This window comes from Erithacus rubecula, assembly GCF_903797595.1.
Source record: "Erithacus rubecula genome assembly, chromosome: 3".
NCBI classification, from domain to species: Eukaryota; Metazoa; Chordata; class Aves; order Passeriformes; family Muscicapidae; genus Erithacus; species Erithacus rubecula.
This window is the reverse complement of record NC_136689.1, coordinates 67,834,263-67,850,719: the sequence shown is the minus strand read 5'-3', so window position 1 is coordinate 67,850,719 and position 16,457 is coordinate 67,834,263. Positions and strand designations below refer to the sequence as shown.

At 39.6% G+C, this 16,457-nt stretch overlaps 1 protein-coding gene across 1 annotated transcript; it reads left to right on the top strand.

Moving 5' to 3' along the window:
* Positions 1-6,099: 6,099 nt before the first annotated feature.
* LOC306799966 (serpin B10-like) lies at positions 6,100-15,895 on the top strand. Its single transcript, XM_079301648.1, has 9 exons — positions 6,100-6,418; positions 7,505-7,682; positions 8,677-8,790; positions 10,394-10,528; positions 10,903-11,020; positions 11,380-11,522; positions 12,104-12,259; positions 13,114-14,386; positions 14,455-15,895. The coding sequence occupies exons 2-8, from the start codon at positions 7,515-7,517 to the stop codon at positions 13,516-13,518; spliced, it is 1,239 nt and encodes a 412-aa protein (XP_079157774.1). The 5' UTR covers positions 6,100-6,418; positions 7,505-7,514; the 3' UTR covers positions 13,519-14,386; positions 14,455-15,895.
* The last annotated feature ends 562 nt before the right edge of the window (positions 15,896-16,457 follow it).

Sequence of the window (16,457 nt, the reverse complement as noted above, 5' to 3'; positions counted from 1 at the left end):
AATGTTTAGGAACAAAAGTGAGATAATAGCTTCATGCTACACATTTTTAGTCCAGAAGCATAATTTATCTACATTTTATTATATGGGAATATCACTGGGATATTGTTTGCACCTGGTCTCTACTTCCTCACTGCTACAGTATGGAAGATAACAATAAAAAGAATTTAATACCATATGATCCAACTGTCTTGTGAAAGGAGCAGACAGTCTCAAATTGCATTCTACTTCCAGACCAAAAAGAATTCCAAACTAATTTTGTGCTCTTATTTCTTTAACTCATTCATCACTTTCCTGCCTTTTCTAAATGCTATTAATAGCACCCCACAGAAGGCAAATAGTGAATTTCTATTAGTGGCACCTTCAGAGAAAAAGAAGAGGTTCCTAGAGGTGAACAAATCCTTACAAGGAAGGCTGACTTCTTAGTCACACAGGGAAATTTCCATTCTAGTGGCTCTGATAAGAAGCAAATACAAGTGGGAGTGAGGTACCAGATGTGTTTTTGTATGGAACAGAATTACAGATCAAAGGGGGCAGAGAAGGAATCATTGAACTTCACAGGGCTGTGTGCAGGAGCAGTTCCTCTTGCCTCTTTTCTATTCCATTCTGCCTCATTTCCCTTGAATGTGGTTCATTAACTATTTTTCCCCAATGACTGTCCCCACCCTTACCATGCCCTCCTTCTTCCTCCTCGCCCTTCAGCAATCTCTACTTCTGTGGGCAGTGAGGGAAGAGGGCAGAATTGGAGTCAAGGCTTGATTCTAAGAAGAGAAATTCAGGAAGAGGAAGAAAGTGTTGCCTGTAGGGACCATCTGCTATGAGATTATGCTGTGTCAGCTACAGAGGCCAAGCTGTGTCTCAGCTGCATCTGCAGGAGGTGGGGGGAGAGCCCTCACCTCTAGCCACAAACAGAGAGCCTTTGCTCTGCCTTTCTTCACATGTCTTCTGGTAACTTTCCTTAGCCTGATGTTGCCCCTGTTCCACTGAATTCAGATTGGTCTTGACCTATGAGTTGGTCTGTCTATGTTCTCAGACAATGAATAAACAACCACAGAAGCAAGAGATATTTAAAAATATAGAGGATATTAAGGAAGATAAAACCAAAGATCTAGAAAAGGAAGGGAGATGCACCAAGAAGAAAAGTCTAAAGCAGCTGAAAGAGGATATTGCACTAGTTTTAAACTACACAGAGAGAGTTCTGCTTTTGGCTTTCAAAGAACAAAATCAGCCACAGATATCAGTACAAAAGACAGAGGCATGAAGATCTCCCTACAGCTGAAACAAAAGAGTTTGGAAATGCTTTGATAAAGAGCAGATGAACATCAGAATAGTTTAAAAGGTCCTCAGTGTAATACCCCACAAGTTCATACTTTTGCCACTTATACAAAAGTTTGAAGAACAAAATGAAAACCTTCCATCTTATTTTACCTTAGAGCAGAAATGAACATGAGATCATCTTGTATTACTTGTTGTGTATCATGTCATTAATATCTCTTTGGTTGTGAAAAGCTTGCTAACTTGAACCACGCAAAGGATGTCAGGTCTCAAGAGATTTAGATCCTTTGTGCAACACGCAGGGAATGTGAGAGAAGGAAAGATGCAATGGCAAAGGCATTGATGAGACATGTTCAAGGGATGGTTATGACACTACAGCTTAGCCAAGGTCCTTGTCAATCCAAAGGGGAAATTCCACTCCAAGCCCTCATTTTTGGGGTTTCCCTCTTCCAGAACAAAACATTACTGCTGATGTATATGCACTTAACCAGGTAGTTCAGATCAGTTCCAAGGTTAGCTTGAAAAGCATGAAACTGTGAAAGGGCAGCAAATGCCAAGCAGATCACTGAATACTAAAGATTTTCTGTACACTTTCTCAAGTGAGTATTGGGAAAATCATCCTGATGAAACACCTGAAAACACCAACTGCCTTGGGAAACTCCTGGTCATTCCACCAAGCAATAATATTTGCAAGCAAACTGTATGAAAAACAGAGCAAATGTCTAAAAAGTTTCTTAAAAGACAGTCTTGCCTCTATATTCTGCTCTGCCACTGCAGCACAAGACTCCTGTTTAGGATGGGCACTTGTTTAGAAATGTGTGTTGAAGATATACTGACTTGATATTCACATTCTTCACCTCATAATGTGGCACATCCTTCACTATAGCACTGGAAAGGGAAGATGGGATCAGCTTTCTGATTCAGTAGTTGTGCAGCTGACCTACAGATCCACCCTTTGAGAGACTTCTTTGGAAAAATGACAAGTTTCAGCCAAAGTGATACAAGCCACACATATATCATTACTCATAATGCAGAACTGTGTATCATGGCTGAGAAATTCAGGCCACTCTTCGTATTTTTTATGTCATCTGTAACCTGCGATACTTTTAAAGCGCTCACCACCTGAGTCATCAAAGAAAAACTGCACCCTTGCACATGTGGAAACAGCATGCATATTCATTCACAGATGAACAGACCCTTTTCACATATACAGATCAGTCCTTTATCAGAAGTGTTGCACTTCTTACCAGAGCAGATTTTCTCAGGACAAACACTGCCTTCATTAATTACAGTGCCTAAGCTAAAGCATGTAGAAGTAATATTAAAGTACGAGGAATTCTGCTGGGACTGTCAAACTTACCACACCTTTGCCTCTGCAGGTGTGGAACAAAATGCCTCAATAATATTTATACAGGAACCTCACCACACCCTTTGGGAACTCATAAGGTTTTACATAGTGTTAGAGTATGTCAGCAAGGATTACTTGGCAAGGGAAGGCTTGCAAATTTACTTGTAGGAGGTGCACAACAGATCACTATCTACTCTCTTTCAAAATAAAGGCACGTGTATTATCAACCAAAGCTTTAAAGGGAAAAAGGATACTCAAAGAATGAATCTCTTTCACTTAAAAACTATTTGAGATTCCAGGTTGATAAAGATTTATCATCTTACATAAAATTCCTTTACAACACAGCCCAATATCTGTTATGATCAGTCTAGGTGATACATATAGTTTTTTATTGTTGACAATGTTAGGTATAGCTCATGCCATGCTCTTAGTTACACTATGACAGAGTTATCACCCAGGAAAGAGCCCTCCTTAGTACAGAAAATGTTATGTTTCTAGTCATAGAATCATATGCTGAAGTAGAAGAGACCCATGAGGATCACTGAGACCAACTACTGGGCCTACACAGGACACCCCAAGACATACACAATGTGCCCTGCAAGTGTTGTTCAAATGCCCTTTGAACTCAGACAGGTTTGGTGCAGTGCTCACTTCCCTGGGGATCCTGTTTCAGTGCCCAACCACTCTCTGAGTGAAGAACCTTTTCCTGATATGCAGCCTAAACCTCCCTTGACTCAGCTTCATGCTGATTCCTCAAATCCTGTCACTGGTCATGAGAGTGAAGAGATCAGTACTTGCACCTCCACTTCCCCTCGTGAGGATGCTGAAGACCACAATGAGATCTCCCCTGAGTCTCCTTCAGGCTGAACAGAACTAGTGACCTCAGCTGCTCCTCATATGGCTTCCTCTTTAGGCCCCTCACCATTTTCATGGCCCTCCTTTGGACACTCTGTAATTGCTTAATGTCTTTTTTATGTTGTGGTGCCCAAAACTGCACACAATATTCAAGGTAAGGCCACGCAAATGTAGAGTAGGTGCTCATTTTGTCATTTTCTGTGTCCTTATCCTCCTTATGGTTTTCTAATTTAAATCACACAGAAACTGAAAACAAAAAAATACATCACACCTACAAAGGGATAAAAATATTATCAGATTTCAAAACTCTTCTCCTCCCCATCCTTCTTGTATCTCTTAAAGTCCTTTTAAAGATTTGGGGGTATTTAAAATCCTTTTATGTTTAAAATCTACTGGCCAGCTCTGGCTGTGTCAAAAACTTGAACAGAGTGCTCTGCTGAGTGAATCAGAAATTCTTCCCAGCCAAGTAAATAAACAGTGTCTGTACTTGTAAAAAGTACTTGAGGATGTCAGGGAAACTGAAAAGCTTTCCTTCAAACACCACTCTTCCTTTTGATATACCTCAAATATGGAACATGTTAGTTGTGAATTCAACCAGATTTCCAAGAGCTATACAGAGCTGATTGTAAAAATAAGCTACCAATCGGCATGAAAACCAGCCGTGGAAAGTTGTGTCCTAAAAATACTGTGTAAATGCAAAAGTACAACCACTTTTCTGTGACAGCAAGTCTTTTTCTCAAGACCCTTATAGGGCACTTTATAATGTTCTGTTCAGACATCAAACATATCACCTACTCCTGAACACTAATGAACAGAGCAACACACTGTGTAGTCAAAATGACATGTGCAAAGTTACACTGAAACTCGAGGACAACAAAATGCCTTTATATATCTGGCCAGGGCACTGGTATACTGCCAGTATTTTCCCTGACAAAATGGAAACATGAATGACTGCAGTGAAAGGGACCACAGGCTTACTTCCCACAGGAAGGACACTATTAACACAAATATAAGTCTCCTAGTGTGCTGCTGTGTTGACTTAGTAAGGAGTGGGATTACCACTGCTACTGAGTCAGCAGTAGCACCATGCAGTGAGCTGTGTCCTTCAGTGATGCTAATTTTAAAGGGTATTAGAAAATATTATCAACCCATCACATTGATATAGCATATTTTGTCTTCTGAGATGATCATCATTTTAGTTACTCAGTACGTTTTTCTTATTTTTATTGCCTAACTACCAGCCATGCCATTCAAGAGGTGTTCTAAAATGTTAGCTGTAAAAACTTTTGCAAAAGCACAAACCTTTCATTCAGCCTAACCCAGCATTCCTGTGTAAACAGAACACCTCAGTCACTTCTTGTAAGGAAGCAAACAGTAGAACTAGTTAGCAACTGAGGTTCACCCCCGCTTTATAACCACAAAATCCACACCAATTGCTCTGAGGGATGAAGTCTTTTCATAGTATCTATCACTCTTCAACAACAGGCTAAATTTGCAAAGATTACTCAAATCAATTATGCTTTGGAAACCATTTAAAGCCAATGTAAACAGATTACAACTTTCCCAGGTGCTATGGGAACAATTAGTTCTGCAGTGAATATCTCTCTTACACTATGAGGCTCTCTGAAAAACATAACAGATACATCTAATTACAAATCACACATGCCCCTTTTGCATAGGTAGCATTTCAAAATACCTGAGGGGCAGAACACCATCCGATTGAAGTAATGCGGCTCCTCACAGGTAGGAAAGCAACTTTAGCAAAGCTTTCAATTCCCAAGTTACATTGACACAAAAGTTTCACTATTGTCAAGGGATCCTTTGCAGCTGTACCCTCCTATGCCCTGCACCAAATTTTGCAGGTATTTCCATGGTTCATTCGTCATTATAAGATCCTTCATACAAACCTCTGCCCTACAACATAAGTCCATACTAAATGTATGCTCACAGACAGCAGGTCAGAAGAAAGCTCTCCAAAGGCAATTTATGCTGAGGAAACAGAGCTTGTGAGTCCTGCTCAGGTTTTCAAGGTGAAGGTATTAACAGTGCAGAGAGAGAAAAAAAAATAAATAAAGGGCAAAGTGGATTTTAAAGTGTATTTCAGTTAGGAGTCAGAGTGGGGACAGACCGACACAGGAAGGACAACAGAAGAAGAAACAGTATGATTGAAAGGAGATATTTTAGGAGCCCAGGAAGGAAGAAAAAGAGGATTTGACAGAATATTCATCTCTGCAATGGAAAACAAGGAATAGATCTCTGATGTGCTACATGGGTGGGGAAATAGAAATAAGTCTAAGACCCACACTAAATTCAATGATGTTGCCCACTGCTAATACAAGCAAGGGCTGGTGCCTGTCTCTTAACCTTCCCTATCTCACATTTACAGAGTTTCCCTGGCTGTAAAGTCTTTGAATCTTCAAGATTAACAAAACCCATTTTTCCAAAACAGAAACCCACCGAGAATGACAAATACTTTCTCAGAAGGAAGCAGACAATAGAAAAACACATAAGAAGTCACTTTCTTTTTTTCTGTCTGTCTGTTTCTCACAGATAAATTCTGTAAGACAAACCATAGAAGAAGTAGGTCAGTGAATGCCTTTTTTTAAACTTTCCAAACCATAAAGGAAAGATTGTTCGAAGTAGTGTGGGTTCAAGTTGTTACTAGCCTGTTGCCACAAAAGTGTTTATAGAAATACTTAGGCAGTCACTTCTGTAAAATTCTTGTATGGTATCATTCTTATCAGCACTTCACATCCTACTCTGAGGTGATTCAGTTCTTCCGCAGGGATGTGGCCTATAGGGCATATTACATTGCAGAGTCATGAGTCATAAGAACCTCTGCAGAACTGGCCAGGCACACTATAAATTCATCCTACCCTTCATGTGAACTGCAGAAACCTTGGAGACACCAGAGCAGCAGTGTTTCTCCCTCCACAAAACAAGGTACTGTAATGATTTCTAGATACTATTTATTTCACTTATTCTTGGCTGATGTTGCTTTGTTGACAAATGCATAGGAAAAAAGCAAGTAGGCATCTGAACTGGAAATAATTAATGCTTGGGAAAATAATTAACTAAGATTACACAGGCATAGCATAGAAGATGAAAGTCTTAAAAATATACAGGTAGAGCAACTTATTGTTCAGAGTCCTATAATTTCTAGAGCTTACTGATTAGCATATATATCACAGCATACTAAGAACCATTGTCTTTGCCTAAGTCAGGTAATTTGTTCTTGTACTCTTTGGTGCTTAGAATGATCAGTTTAGCTCCTGGTTTGCAAGCTACTAGGGTCATAAGCTATCTTATATTCTAAGGCCATCCTATACCAACTGAAATAGTTCTTAGTCCCTGACTAGAACCCTCAGCTAAACCTTCAGGGCAAATGACAAATAGCAGCCTTTGTGGTCTGCAGAATATAGAAAGCTTGTATTGCAGAAGAACCGAGAAGCTAGGATCTGGGCTAGTGCTGTAAGAAAGGGTTTCAGAACATTTTTAAAAGTCAGAAAGGTAATTCTGGATGCTTAGCATGCAATACTTGGGGCTGTGCCTCCTCAAGTATAGGAAGGAGTGTTTTGTCTTGACCTAAATGAATAGTTTGATTGCTCCTGTTACCAGAATATTTGTTCACTACAGAGATGAGCATCAAAAAGGCACTTGAACAAATTGAAGCACAAAATTTGTCATAAGAGACAGTTTGCTGGTGGTCTCTAGCCCAGGCTTTGCCGAGTAATGCTATCAATTGTCACTCCAAGATACTGTAAAAGCAGTGCAATAAATTTCCTGGTGAACAATATATGAAACACAGCTAGAGGCTAGTTCATCCCTAAAAATGATAGCTATTGCCATCAGTGAAACAGGACATACTAAACTTTATGAAACTTTATAATAGTTAATGCTCCTCATTCTTTATAGGCAATTTTAGAAATCCTTTTAATCACAAAAAAGTTCAAACAGTGAAGAGAAATTTCTAAGCAAAGAGCAATTATAGTGGTTCATTAACAGCATCTTTTCTATCTTTCTGTGCAGTTTCAGGACAATGGATACACTGAATAAAGCAAACACAAGCTTTGCTCTTGACTTTTTCAAACAGCAGTGTCAGGAAGATGGTGACAAGAATATTTTGTTCTCTCCTTGGAGTATTTCATCTGCCCTGGCTACTGTTTATTTGGGAGCCAAAGGCAACACCGCAGATCAGATGGCAAAGGTGAGTCTGGGCTTCTAAAAGTCTGAAAAAGTTGATCCTTTTGAGTAATGTCCTCCATGCCAGAAATTTGTTGTGATGAAACAGAGGAAAGCCATATCATGTGTAGAGTTTTGAGGGCTCTCCCCTATAGTTATTTCAAGTTTTACTCTTTGCTAAACATAAATCCGCATCTACAAGATCAGAGAAAAAATGATGAGACTAAAACCCTTTCTTTGGGGTATGTATTTTACAGGCAAAATTACTTGCTGAAATTGGCAAGTTGCACTTATTCAAAGTTTGTGGTGTCATCAGGGGGTAGTGAGAACAGTCACAGTGCATGGTTACCAACACTTAATTCAGGTACATAGCTCCTGTTGTAGGAGGGGAGGCTTGTGAGTTTGCATCTGATAAGGCAGAAGTTATCCCACCTGCTAAGGAAGCGATCCAATTCCTGATACACAGGACAAGAGTGACCTGGCAGGGTAAAAAAGGAGTGATCTTCTGTTAGGATGAAGGGAAAACAAAACAAAACAAAAGGCACAGCTCTTGTGAAAACTGTTCCCAGATTGTTCCCACCCCTTTGTAGCCTGGGTAAGGTGAACAAGTCCAGAGAAAGAGATTTAAGGCGTGGAACTGCCTGCACAATTTTCAGGCTTTTTGACACATAGCAGAGCTTCATTAAGACTTCTCCTTTGGTAGACTCCATCTGGGGGTATAATTGGCTCTTTCCAGGTGTTAACTAGTTGTTCCAGGGCAGAACTCAAAGCAGGCAGATTCCTCAACAAAGGCCAGGTATGTAAGAGTTTCACCCAGCAGCCCTCAGCTTAGTTTGCACAAGCCATTTTGTACACATGAGCATAGAGACCTAGACAAAGATTTTGTATTCAGTGAGAATGGCACACAAGAATGAAATCTGTGCTTGACTGTCCTCATTACCAGTCCTCCTGATATCACTGAAAAAATTTACTGAAACAGCAATTTTTTATTGCATTTATTATTTCTTTTCCCACTACAGGTACTTCACTTTAATAAAGCTGAAGGAGCCAAAAATGTCACCACAACCATAAGAATGCATGTCTACTCCAGAACAGAAGACAGTCTATCAAATCGACGTGCATGTTTCCAGAAGGTATCTTACCCAAGCTGGTGATCAAGCTATGGGCATGGCCACATCTTCTCCTGCTTTTACTTTCCTTCCACATTTGCATTTGCTTATGTCTGCCTTCCTCAGACTTAGTGTACAAAATTCATTGGTGCAGCATTGTGTGATACCTTCACCTAATGCAACACTTATTACATGCTTCCCCCTTTTACATAGAATTGCATAATCTAACCTCAAATTTGCAAAATTTAACATTTGATGATCAATAGATCTTTTGATCTTTTTCCTTTAGCTCTGAGGACAGATTTCTTTCTCAAACTATTACTATTCAGAAGCTAGCGCAGTTCTTACCTCAGAGAGCTAATCCCAAGAAAAGAGATGTTCTTCCAAACATTTGATTGTAGCATCAAGACAAAGAAAACCAGAACATTAACTTTTCCAGGCTACCTATTCCTGATATGTTTCAGAAATTAGTCACCATTTCAATTGAGAAATTAACAATATAAATTTACATGTTGGGATTTTCTAAAGTAAATCAGTTGCCTGCAGTAAATTTAAGAGAAATGGGAATAATTTTACTCTTGAGATAAGTATTTGCCATACTGTCAAGCATCTGGTCCCAACAGGTATGTAATTCAACGCAGAAGAACAAATGAAATCCCCCTGAGTCAGTAAAGGCTTTTCCTAGTTGAAAATTCAAAGATGGTAATATCAAACTATTCTTCCTGCTCTTTCCCATCATCCTTATTCTTTAGGGGAGTGAGCTGTTTCCCTGCAGTCTGCCCACAAAACCCCAACTGCTGCTAGTTTTGATGAATGGATCTGCATCCCACAGCCAAATTCCATGGTGGGAAGATTTATTTTAGGGGTTATGTCAACATCTCATTTGCACTGCATGAACAGGAGAGGGATTGTTCCTCATGAGTAACACTTGCCCTAATTGTAAGAATTACAGAGTGTTCTGGGTAGCACTATGGGTAGTGCTATAGGTTCTAACACTGTGGAGAATTAAGGGTCTGTTTGTGCCTCTGATTCTGATATAATAATGAGACTAATACAGCACAGGTGTAGATTTTTAATCTACTAATTAGCAGCTTCTTCCTTGAACTCAGTGGAGATTCTGAACTCACATTCATTTAATTCTGTCACTTCAATATAAAGAATTTACTGCAATTGCTGAAACATTAAAAAAAAAAAACAAAAACAAAACCCCAAACCACTTGAGAGATTAAGAAATGTAGGGGCAAATTTTCATTGTAACCCTATTTTCATAAATTAAGGGAGTAATAGAGCCAAATCTCATGCATTGCTTAAGAATTACTCTCTGACACTTCTTTTCTGGATATCCAAAGTTTCACAATATCCACTTATAAACCCTTAAATATTTTATATAGTTCAGACTCTGAACACTTGCATTCCGAGATACCCACAGTGTTTATGCCATATCTGCAGCTTCTAATACTTTAAAATTATTCTTTTAATAGCTGTCTAGTTTAGAGCACCTCTTCTTTTGTACTATAGGTAGCAGACCACCTGAAGAGAAATACTTTACTTGGATCTGCATGAAGGAAAAAACCAGATTTTTTACACAACAGATTAATAACATCCTTTTTAATTCTCTTTTTCCAAGACAGAGATTGGCAAATCAGATAATATCCATACTGGATTTAAAGCACTCAGCTTTGAAATCAACCAACCCACTAAAAACTACCTACTTAAAAGTGTCAACCAGTTATATGGAGAAAAAACATTTCCTTTCAATAAGGTAAGACTTTTACTCAGATTATGCAGTGTCATTTAGTCTTCATGATCTACCTATGGTAACATAAGCCATATACTTCTAAATATTTTAACTACATTTGCAAATTATGTTATTATCCTTAACATTAATATTTTCTGTGATATTTTTCCTAAGACTATGGACACTAAAATTTTAGTTTTTTGGGATGTGTATCTAATCTCAGAGTGATTTATAGATGTAGTTAGATGAGAATGTTTAAATTGAGTGTTTCCACTAAAAAATACTTTGTTGTTTTGAGAAAACAATGTGCTAGTGTCCATGTAATTTTTATCTCTGGCTGTAGCAGCACCCATATTGGCAGGCAGCAAACTAAATCAGGTGTCTCTATTGCACTTCAGGAATACTTATTGTTAGCCAAGAGATATTATAATGCAGAGCCACAATCAGTCGACTTTGTGGGAGCAGCAGATGCAACCAGGAGAGAAATCAATTCCAGTGTTGAACAACAGACTGAAGGTAAGTTCCATCCTCTACTCTCCAAATCAAAAAGGAGTGATTTTGGTTTCTCTGTGCCCAAGGGGCCCATGGCAGGTAAACAATTCACCCTAGAAAGGTAAATCGGACTTCTCCTAAATTACTCATCTACTGACAAGCTCTTACTAAAATTAGTGTCCCCCATCTTGGCTTGTGAGGAATATGGCTTATTCTTCTTTGTAAAACAAAATTACCCCAGTAACTACATATTTGCAAATAAGCTAGATGGCTGCTGTCAGCATTTACAATTTCCCTGGTTTATATGCCCAGAAACTGTACCAGCACTTAGATTGAAACAGAGAAAATGTGCAGATGTGTGAATGTCCCTCTGTTTTCTCTAGGTAAAATCCAAAATCTGCTGCCTTCTGGATCTGTGGATTCACTCACCAGGCTAGTCCTGATAAATGCACTCTACTTCAAAGGAAACTGGGCAACAAAGTTTGAAGCTGAAGCTACCAGGGAAAGGCCTTTCAGAATAAACATGGTAAGGCAATATACTGCCCTATTTTCTACACTGCAGGTGGAAGAACCTGAAAAAGATGGGGGGAGAGGAGGGGGAGGGAGAAATCCTGTCACCCTTTAAATCCATGTGGCGGGATAGTTATTTCATTTAAAGCATTCAGTATATTCAGTATATTCTCCACTCCTTCAGCACTTAAACTGCACACACATACCAGACCCTGAGGCACATGTAAATTGTCAGAAGCTGACTTCAAAAAAGCTTCCATTCTCCAAAGGCAGGAAAATAAAACTAAAAGAGGTGAACAAAACAGTATGGGTTTGTTACATTTTTACTTTTAACCATTCAACGAATCATAGCAGCATGCAGTTTCCTACAATTGGTGTCATCTGAGACAGCTCAGAGAGCATACCACGCCTCCCAGTGCCTTTCCAGTGCCTTGCAGGGATCCTCTGAAGATCCTGTGTTCTGTGTCCTACCCATAAAGGATGTCTCAGACACACTGGACAGCTCGTAAATACAATAAACATCCACTGTGCTACTTTAACTCAGTCCTTTTACTGTTCAGAGTACAATTGCTAAACATTCAATTTGATTTGTTGCAGCATACAACTAAACCAGTGCCCATGATGTACCTAAGGGATAAATTTAACTTAAACTACATAGAATCAGTTCAGGCTGATGTTCTTGAGCTTCCATACGTCAATAACGACCTCAGCATGTTTATCCTGCTACCGAGTGACATCTCTGGCTTACAAAAGGTAAAAAATCTGAGAACATAAATAATTTGAAAAAGTAAGAGTGTCATTATTTATTTATGTTATGAATGTGTGAAGTAAAAGACCAGGCTGCAGCCATGTTTCTAGTAAGGAAGGTACTGATCAGGCTCAAGGTAAAGCAAATCCCAAATCTGGTTTCAGTACTGTGAGCTTGAAGCTCTTGAAACTCAGACTAGATTTCTTAGTCTTGGAAGCCAGCACATTTGTGGTTGCTGAAGTTGATTGGTCCTGGAAACAGGAAACCCAGGCCCATAAGATTGCCCCTTTTCCAGCTGAACAAAAAAATAGGGACACAAAACTAGCCCTGCTGAAATCCACTGTCCGCATCAATTCAGACAGATATGATTTCATTCACAAAAAAACAAAACAAAACAAAAAAAACCACCAAAAATTGGGCAGCCTCTGTTATGTTCCAGGATATCCAGAACTAATATGTATGGACACTGCCACCTTCTGTAAAAAGCCTGATTCTGCCTCTGGCAGAAATTCTCATTGTTAAAGTGTTGGGGGGGAGGGAGGCGGGGAGGGAAGCTCTTTACTGTAAATTCTAAAATGTGGGGAAGACAGCACTAGAAACAAAAATTCAACCAGACTGTTGTAGCTCTGCTGTATTATCTGACAATTACTGAGAACAGTTCAAAGACTGCATTGATATACTATAGGAAAACATTCTCCTTTAGTTAAAAAGTTCTCCAAACTGCTGTTTCTTTGCTGTTTTTCTTGTGCTCTTACAACCTCTTGAAAAGTTCTGCATTTAAGAAAAGAGAAGAAATAGCCGTTAGGGCACAGGTTTTTGAATATTCCTTAATTTTCTAATTCTCTTTTACTAACTGCAGCTAGAAAGAGAATTGACCTTTGAAAACTTGTCTGCATGGACCAACCCAGAACTAATGGAGGAAATGAAGATGGAAGTTTATCTGCCCAGGTTCACATTAGAAGAGAAATATGACCTCAAATCTACTTTGAGCAGGATGGGGATACAAGATGCCTTCACAAAAGGTCAAGCTGATTTCACAGCAATGTCCAAGACTGGTGATCTGTTTTTGTCCCAAGTTTTTCACAAGTGTTACCTGGAAGTCAATGAAGAAGGCACAGAGGCAGCAGCTGCCAGTTCAGCAACACTGGCATCACGAAGTCTTGGTGCTACTATTATCTTTTTGGCAGATCACCCTTTCCTTTTCTTTATCAGGCACAACAAGACCAAGACTATCCTCTTCTTGGGAAGGTTTTCTTCCCCCTAGAAACTCGATTACTAAACAGGTTATTGCAACAACAAAAATGAACTAAATACACACCACAAGGAACATCTCAATAACCTGTGAACTTCTTAATTTTCCTGTACTGTTGACAAATCTCTCAGTGTTAGAAGAGAGTATTTATTAAAAATAACCTCAAATTTATGCCTCTGGGTCATTTTCCTGGCCAAAGAACCCCAAAATTCTAGCACTACAAGCTAAGTATCATACTTAGCAAAAAAGAACATTAAGTTCCAAAGAAGAACATAAGTGCAAAGAAGAGCATTACTTTGTCTTTTCATCACTTTGTGAACCAAAACTTCCACAATTCAGTACAGACTGAGTTAAGACAACCAGTAATTTTAAAGTTTTGATACCTAAGAACAAAAAACCCCAGGAAAACCTTCTTGCAGAATGCTTTTGAATCTCCATTGGTTTTCAGCTCATGCTGATCCCCAAGGCAGGCTACTTACTCACATTCTTGTCAGTTTTTTAGCAACTTAGCAGCCTGGCAGAACTGCCTGTGAAATAAACCAATAAGGCAAAATTGCCTTTGTTTGATACTGGTGCTTCTTTTTTGCTTGAAAAAGGGCTAACACATGTACTTTCTAATCTCTGTCCCACAGCAGTTGGAAAATATTTAACAACACTATAGAACTAGGAAAATAAAACACATGTGCCTCACAACCTTCTCCTTGATAAACTTTCACCCTTCCAACACTATTTCCAGCCTAACACTGTACTGCTTTGTTCTCATTTTACTTTGCCACTTATTCACTGGTTTGAGGCAAGAGCAAATGGGAGAATCAAGTCTAATACTAAGTAATACTAATGGCCATAAGCACTTCCTGGAAGATGAATGTGAATCTCCCAGGTCATATTTATTCCTGTCACTGCTCTTTCTCCAAAGAGAGTGTCCTCATCAGTCATGCATATTTGCAGGGAATGTTCCTGACTATCTGAATTCACAACAGAGAGCAAAGGACCAGGTTTCTTAATGGACTTACACACCACCAGCAGCATCTTACTGCACATCTTCTTGAAACAGCAGGACTCCCTTTTCCTGGCAGAGACTGCAGACTATCCCCGAGTCCTTTCTCTTTACTATCAAGTGGTCAGCTGCTCCCAGGGTCCTTCTGGTCCTCCTTCCCAAATGGGAAGGAACATAGGAAAAGTGTTAAGAAGCACGTGCTTTATACTATTCCTATAGAGACCCAAGAGAAATGCCTTCTGTCTGTCTCAGTCATTAAAAAGGACACTAGATCCCTGTGCATTCAGATGCAATTCTGCCATACCCTCCTTCTCCTAATGGAAGAGCAGCATGTCCCCATGGATAAGCCTCTTAAGCAATTCCTGATATGCTTTGGGAATAAAGACAGAAAAGCCACACCTGGGAGGCCAAGGAGAACCAAAACCATGACAACATGAACACAGACTCACTCAGGCCTGTAAAATCAAGGGAAGTGTGGGTCACTTTTCTGTCTCCTTTTAAGCATGGTTGCAAAGGCCACAGACTTGATGTCTTTTGGCAGTGCCATATCATTACTGAGTGGCAGTGGCCACAGCACATGAAAAGTGAGTTGCACATTAGGGAACAACCTTTCCCCAGGGTGAATAGCAGTGCTAGAAATGTTTTGGAATCTTCATCCTTGGAAGGGCTATGGCTAATCTTATCTACTCATGGCTCTGCTCCAAGCAGGAGGTTGATCTCTGGATGCCGCTTTCAATTAGTATCTGTGATTTTTTTCTCTCTCTTGCCAAAAGCCACTTTGCCTTGCCATCTCGCTTTCCCATCCTGCATGGCATCCTTGCATCTTGACTAGCAAAGGCAACTACCTTGCTCACAGTATATATCTTTGTTGCTTGGGAGTCTCCTGACTTGGACTTTCTCACTACACAACCATTCAACTAATTTTTCCCCTATCCAGATTTCTGGAGGACTCACCATACTAAAATTAACACTTATTTAATTTCTGGCATTTCTTCACTGCCTTGCACAACACTGATTTTTGACATCTTTTAGAATTCTTGACCCAATGCATTTATGTAATCAGGCTTGCAATGAAATGCTTGGCACACAGTACAATTTCCTTCCTTTCATGTACCTTCCCCTGCCCTCTAGGGTCTTAGAGTTGTTGCTGCCACGTTCTTCTTCCATCACTTTCTCTCTTCTGGGACTTCAAAGTGACAGCTCTTGTGCCATGTTTGCCTCTCTTGTTTCTCTCTGTCTTTGCTCGAGCCCTCCCAGTAAGGTTGTTTCAATTCTTGCCCTCCTCCTTACTGAGCAGTTACTCAGGGTTTTATAGTGTTTGTCTCAAATGATTCTCAGTAATGACTGCAATATTTCTTCACCAACAGAACCACTGGGGTGTCCATCTCTTACCCTCCTCTGTGTTCCTAATGATCTTCAGTCTGAATCTGCACTCCTAGTGTCCAACTGAATCACTAAGCTGGGTGTTTTATGCTGAAGTACCGCATTTGAAACCCAGAAGACACAGAGAGGAGAATCAGACCCTCAATGTCTGCTTAAATCCAGAAGACAAACCAAGTATTGTGTATCCTTTTAAAAAGTCACTTATTTTAAACAAATAAAGAGCAGTTATCTCCACAACACCAGAAAACCTTTGGAATAGGCAACTTGCTTTGCTATCCTGTCAGTAGGCTACTGTTGTGCAACAGGAGACCTGAGATTTTAGTTCAAGTCCTTTTGAAATGTCTAAACCTGAAAAGTGACCAGATCAACAAAAAGGCCAAAATTGCATAAGATCTTTTGGGGATGTGGTAGAAAGGAACTTTTGGTAGGTGGGAGCAACCTGGAGGTAGAAAAAAAGGAAAGGGAGGGACAAGCAGTACTGTGCTCCTTAATTTAAAAATTGCTTAACATACAAATGCAGAACTTGATTGAGGACAAGACCTAGTTCTTCTCTTTCACGGGATTGAAGGTA

What these genes read in the sequence shown, in the direction of transcription:
- LOC306799966 (XM_079301648.1), top strand. Translation starts at nt 7,515, where the DNA reads ATGGATACACTGAATAAAGCAAACACAAGCTTTGCTCTTGACTTTTTC. An exon ending in TGTTGAACAACAGACTGAAG is followed by an intron (nt 11,021 to 11,379) that starts GTAAGTTCCATC and finishes TGTTTTCTCTAG; the next exon opens with GTAAAATCCAAAATCTGCTG. An exon ending in GGCCTTTCAGAATAAACATG is followed by an intron (nt 11,523 to 12,103) that starts GTAAGGCAATAT and finishes GATTTGTTGCAG; the next exon opens with CATACAACTAAACCAGTGCC.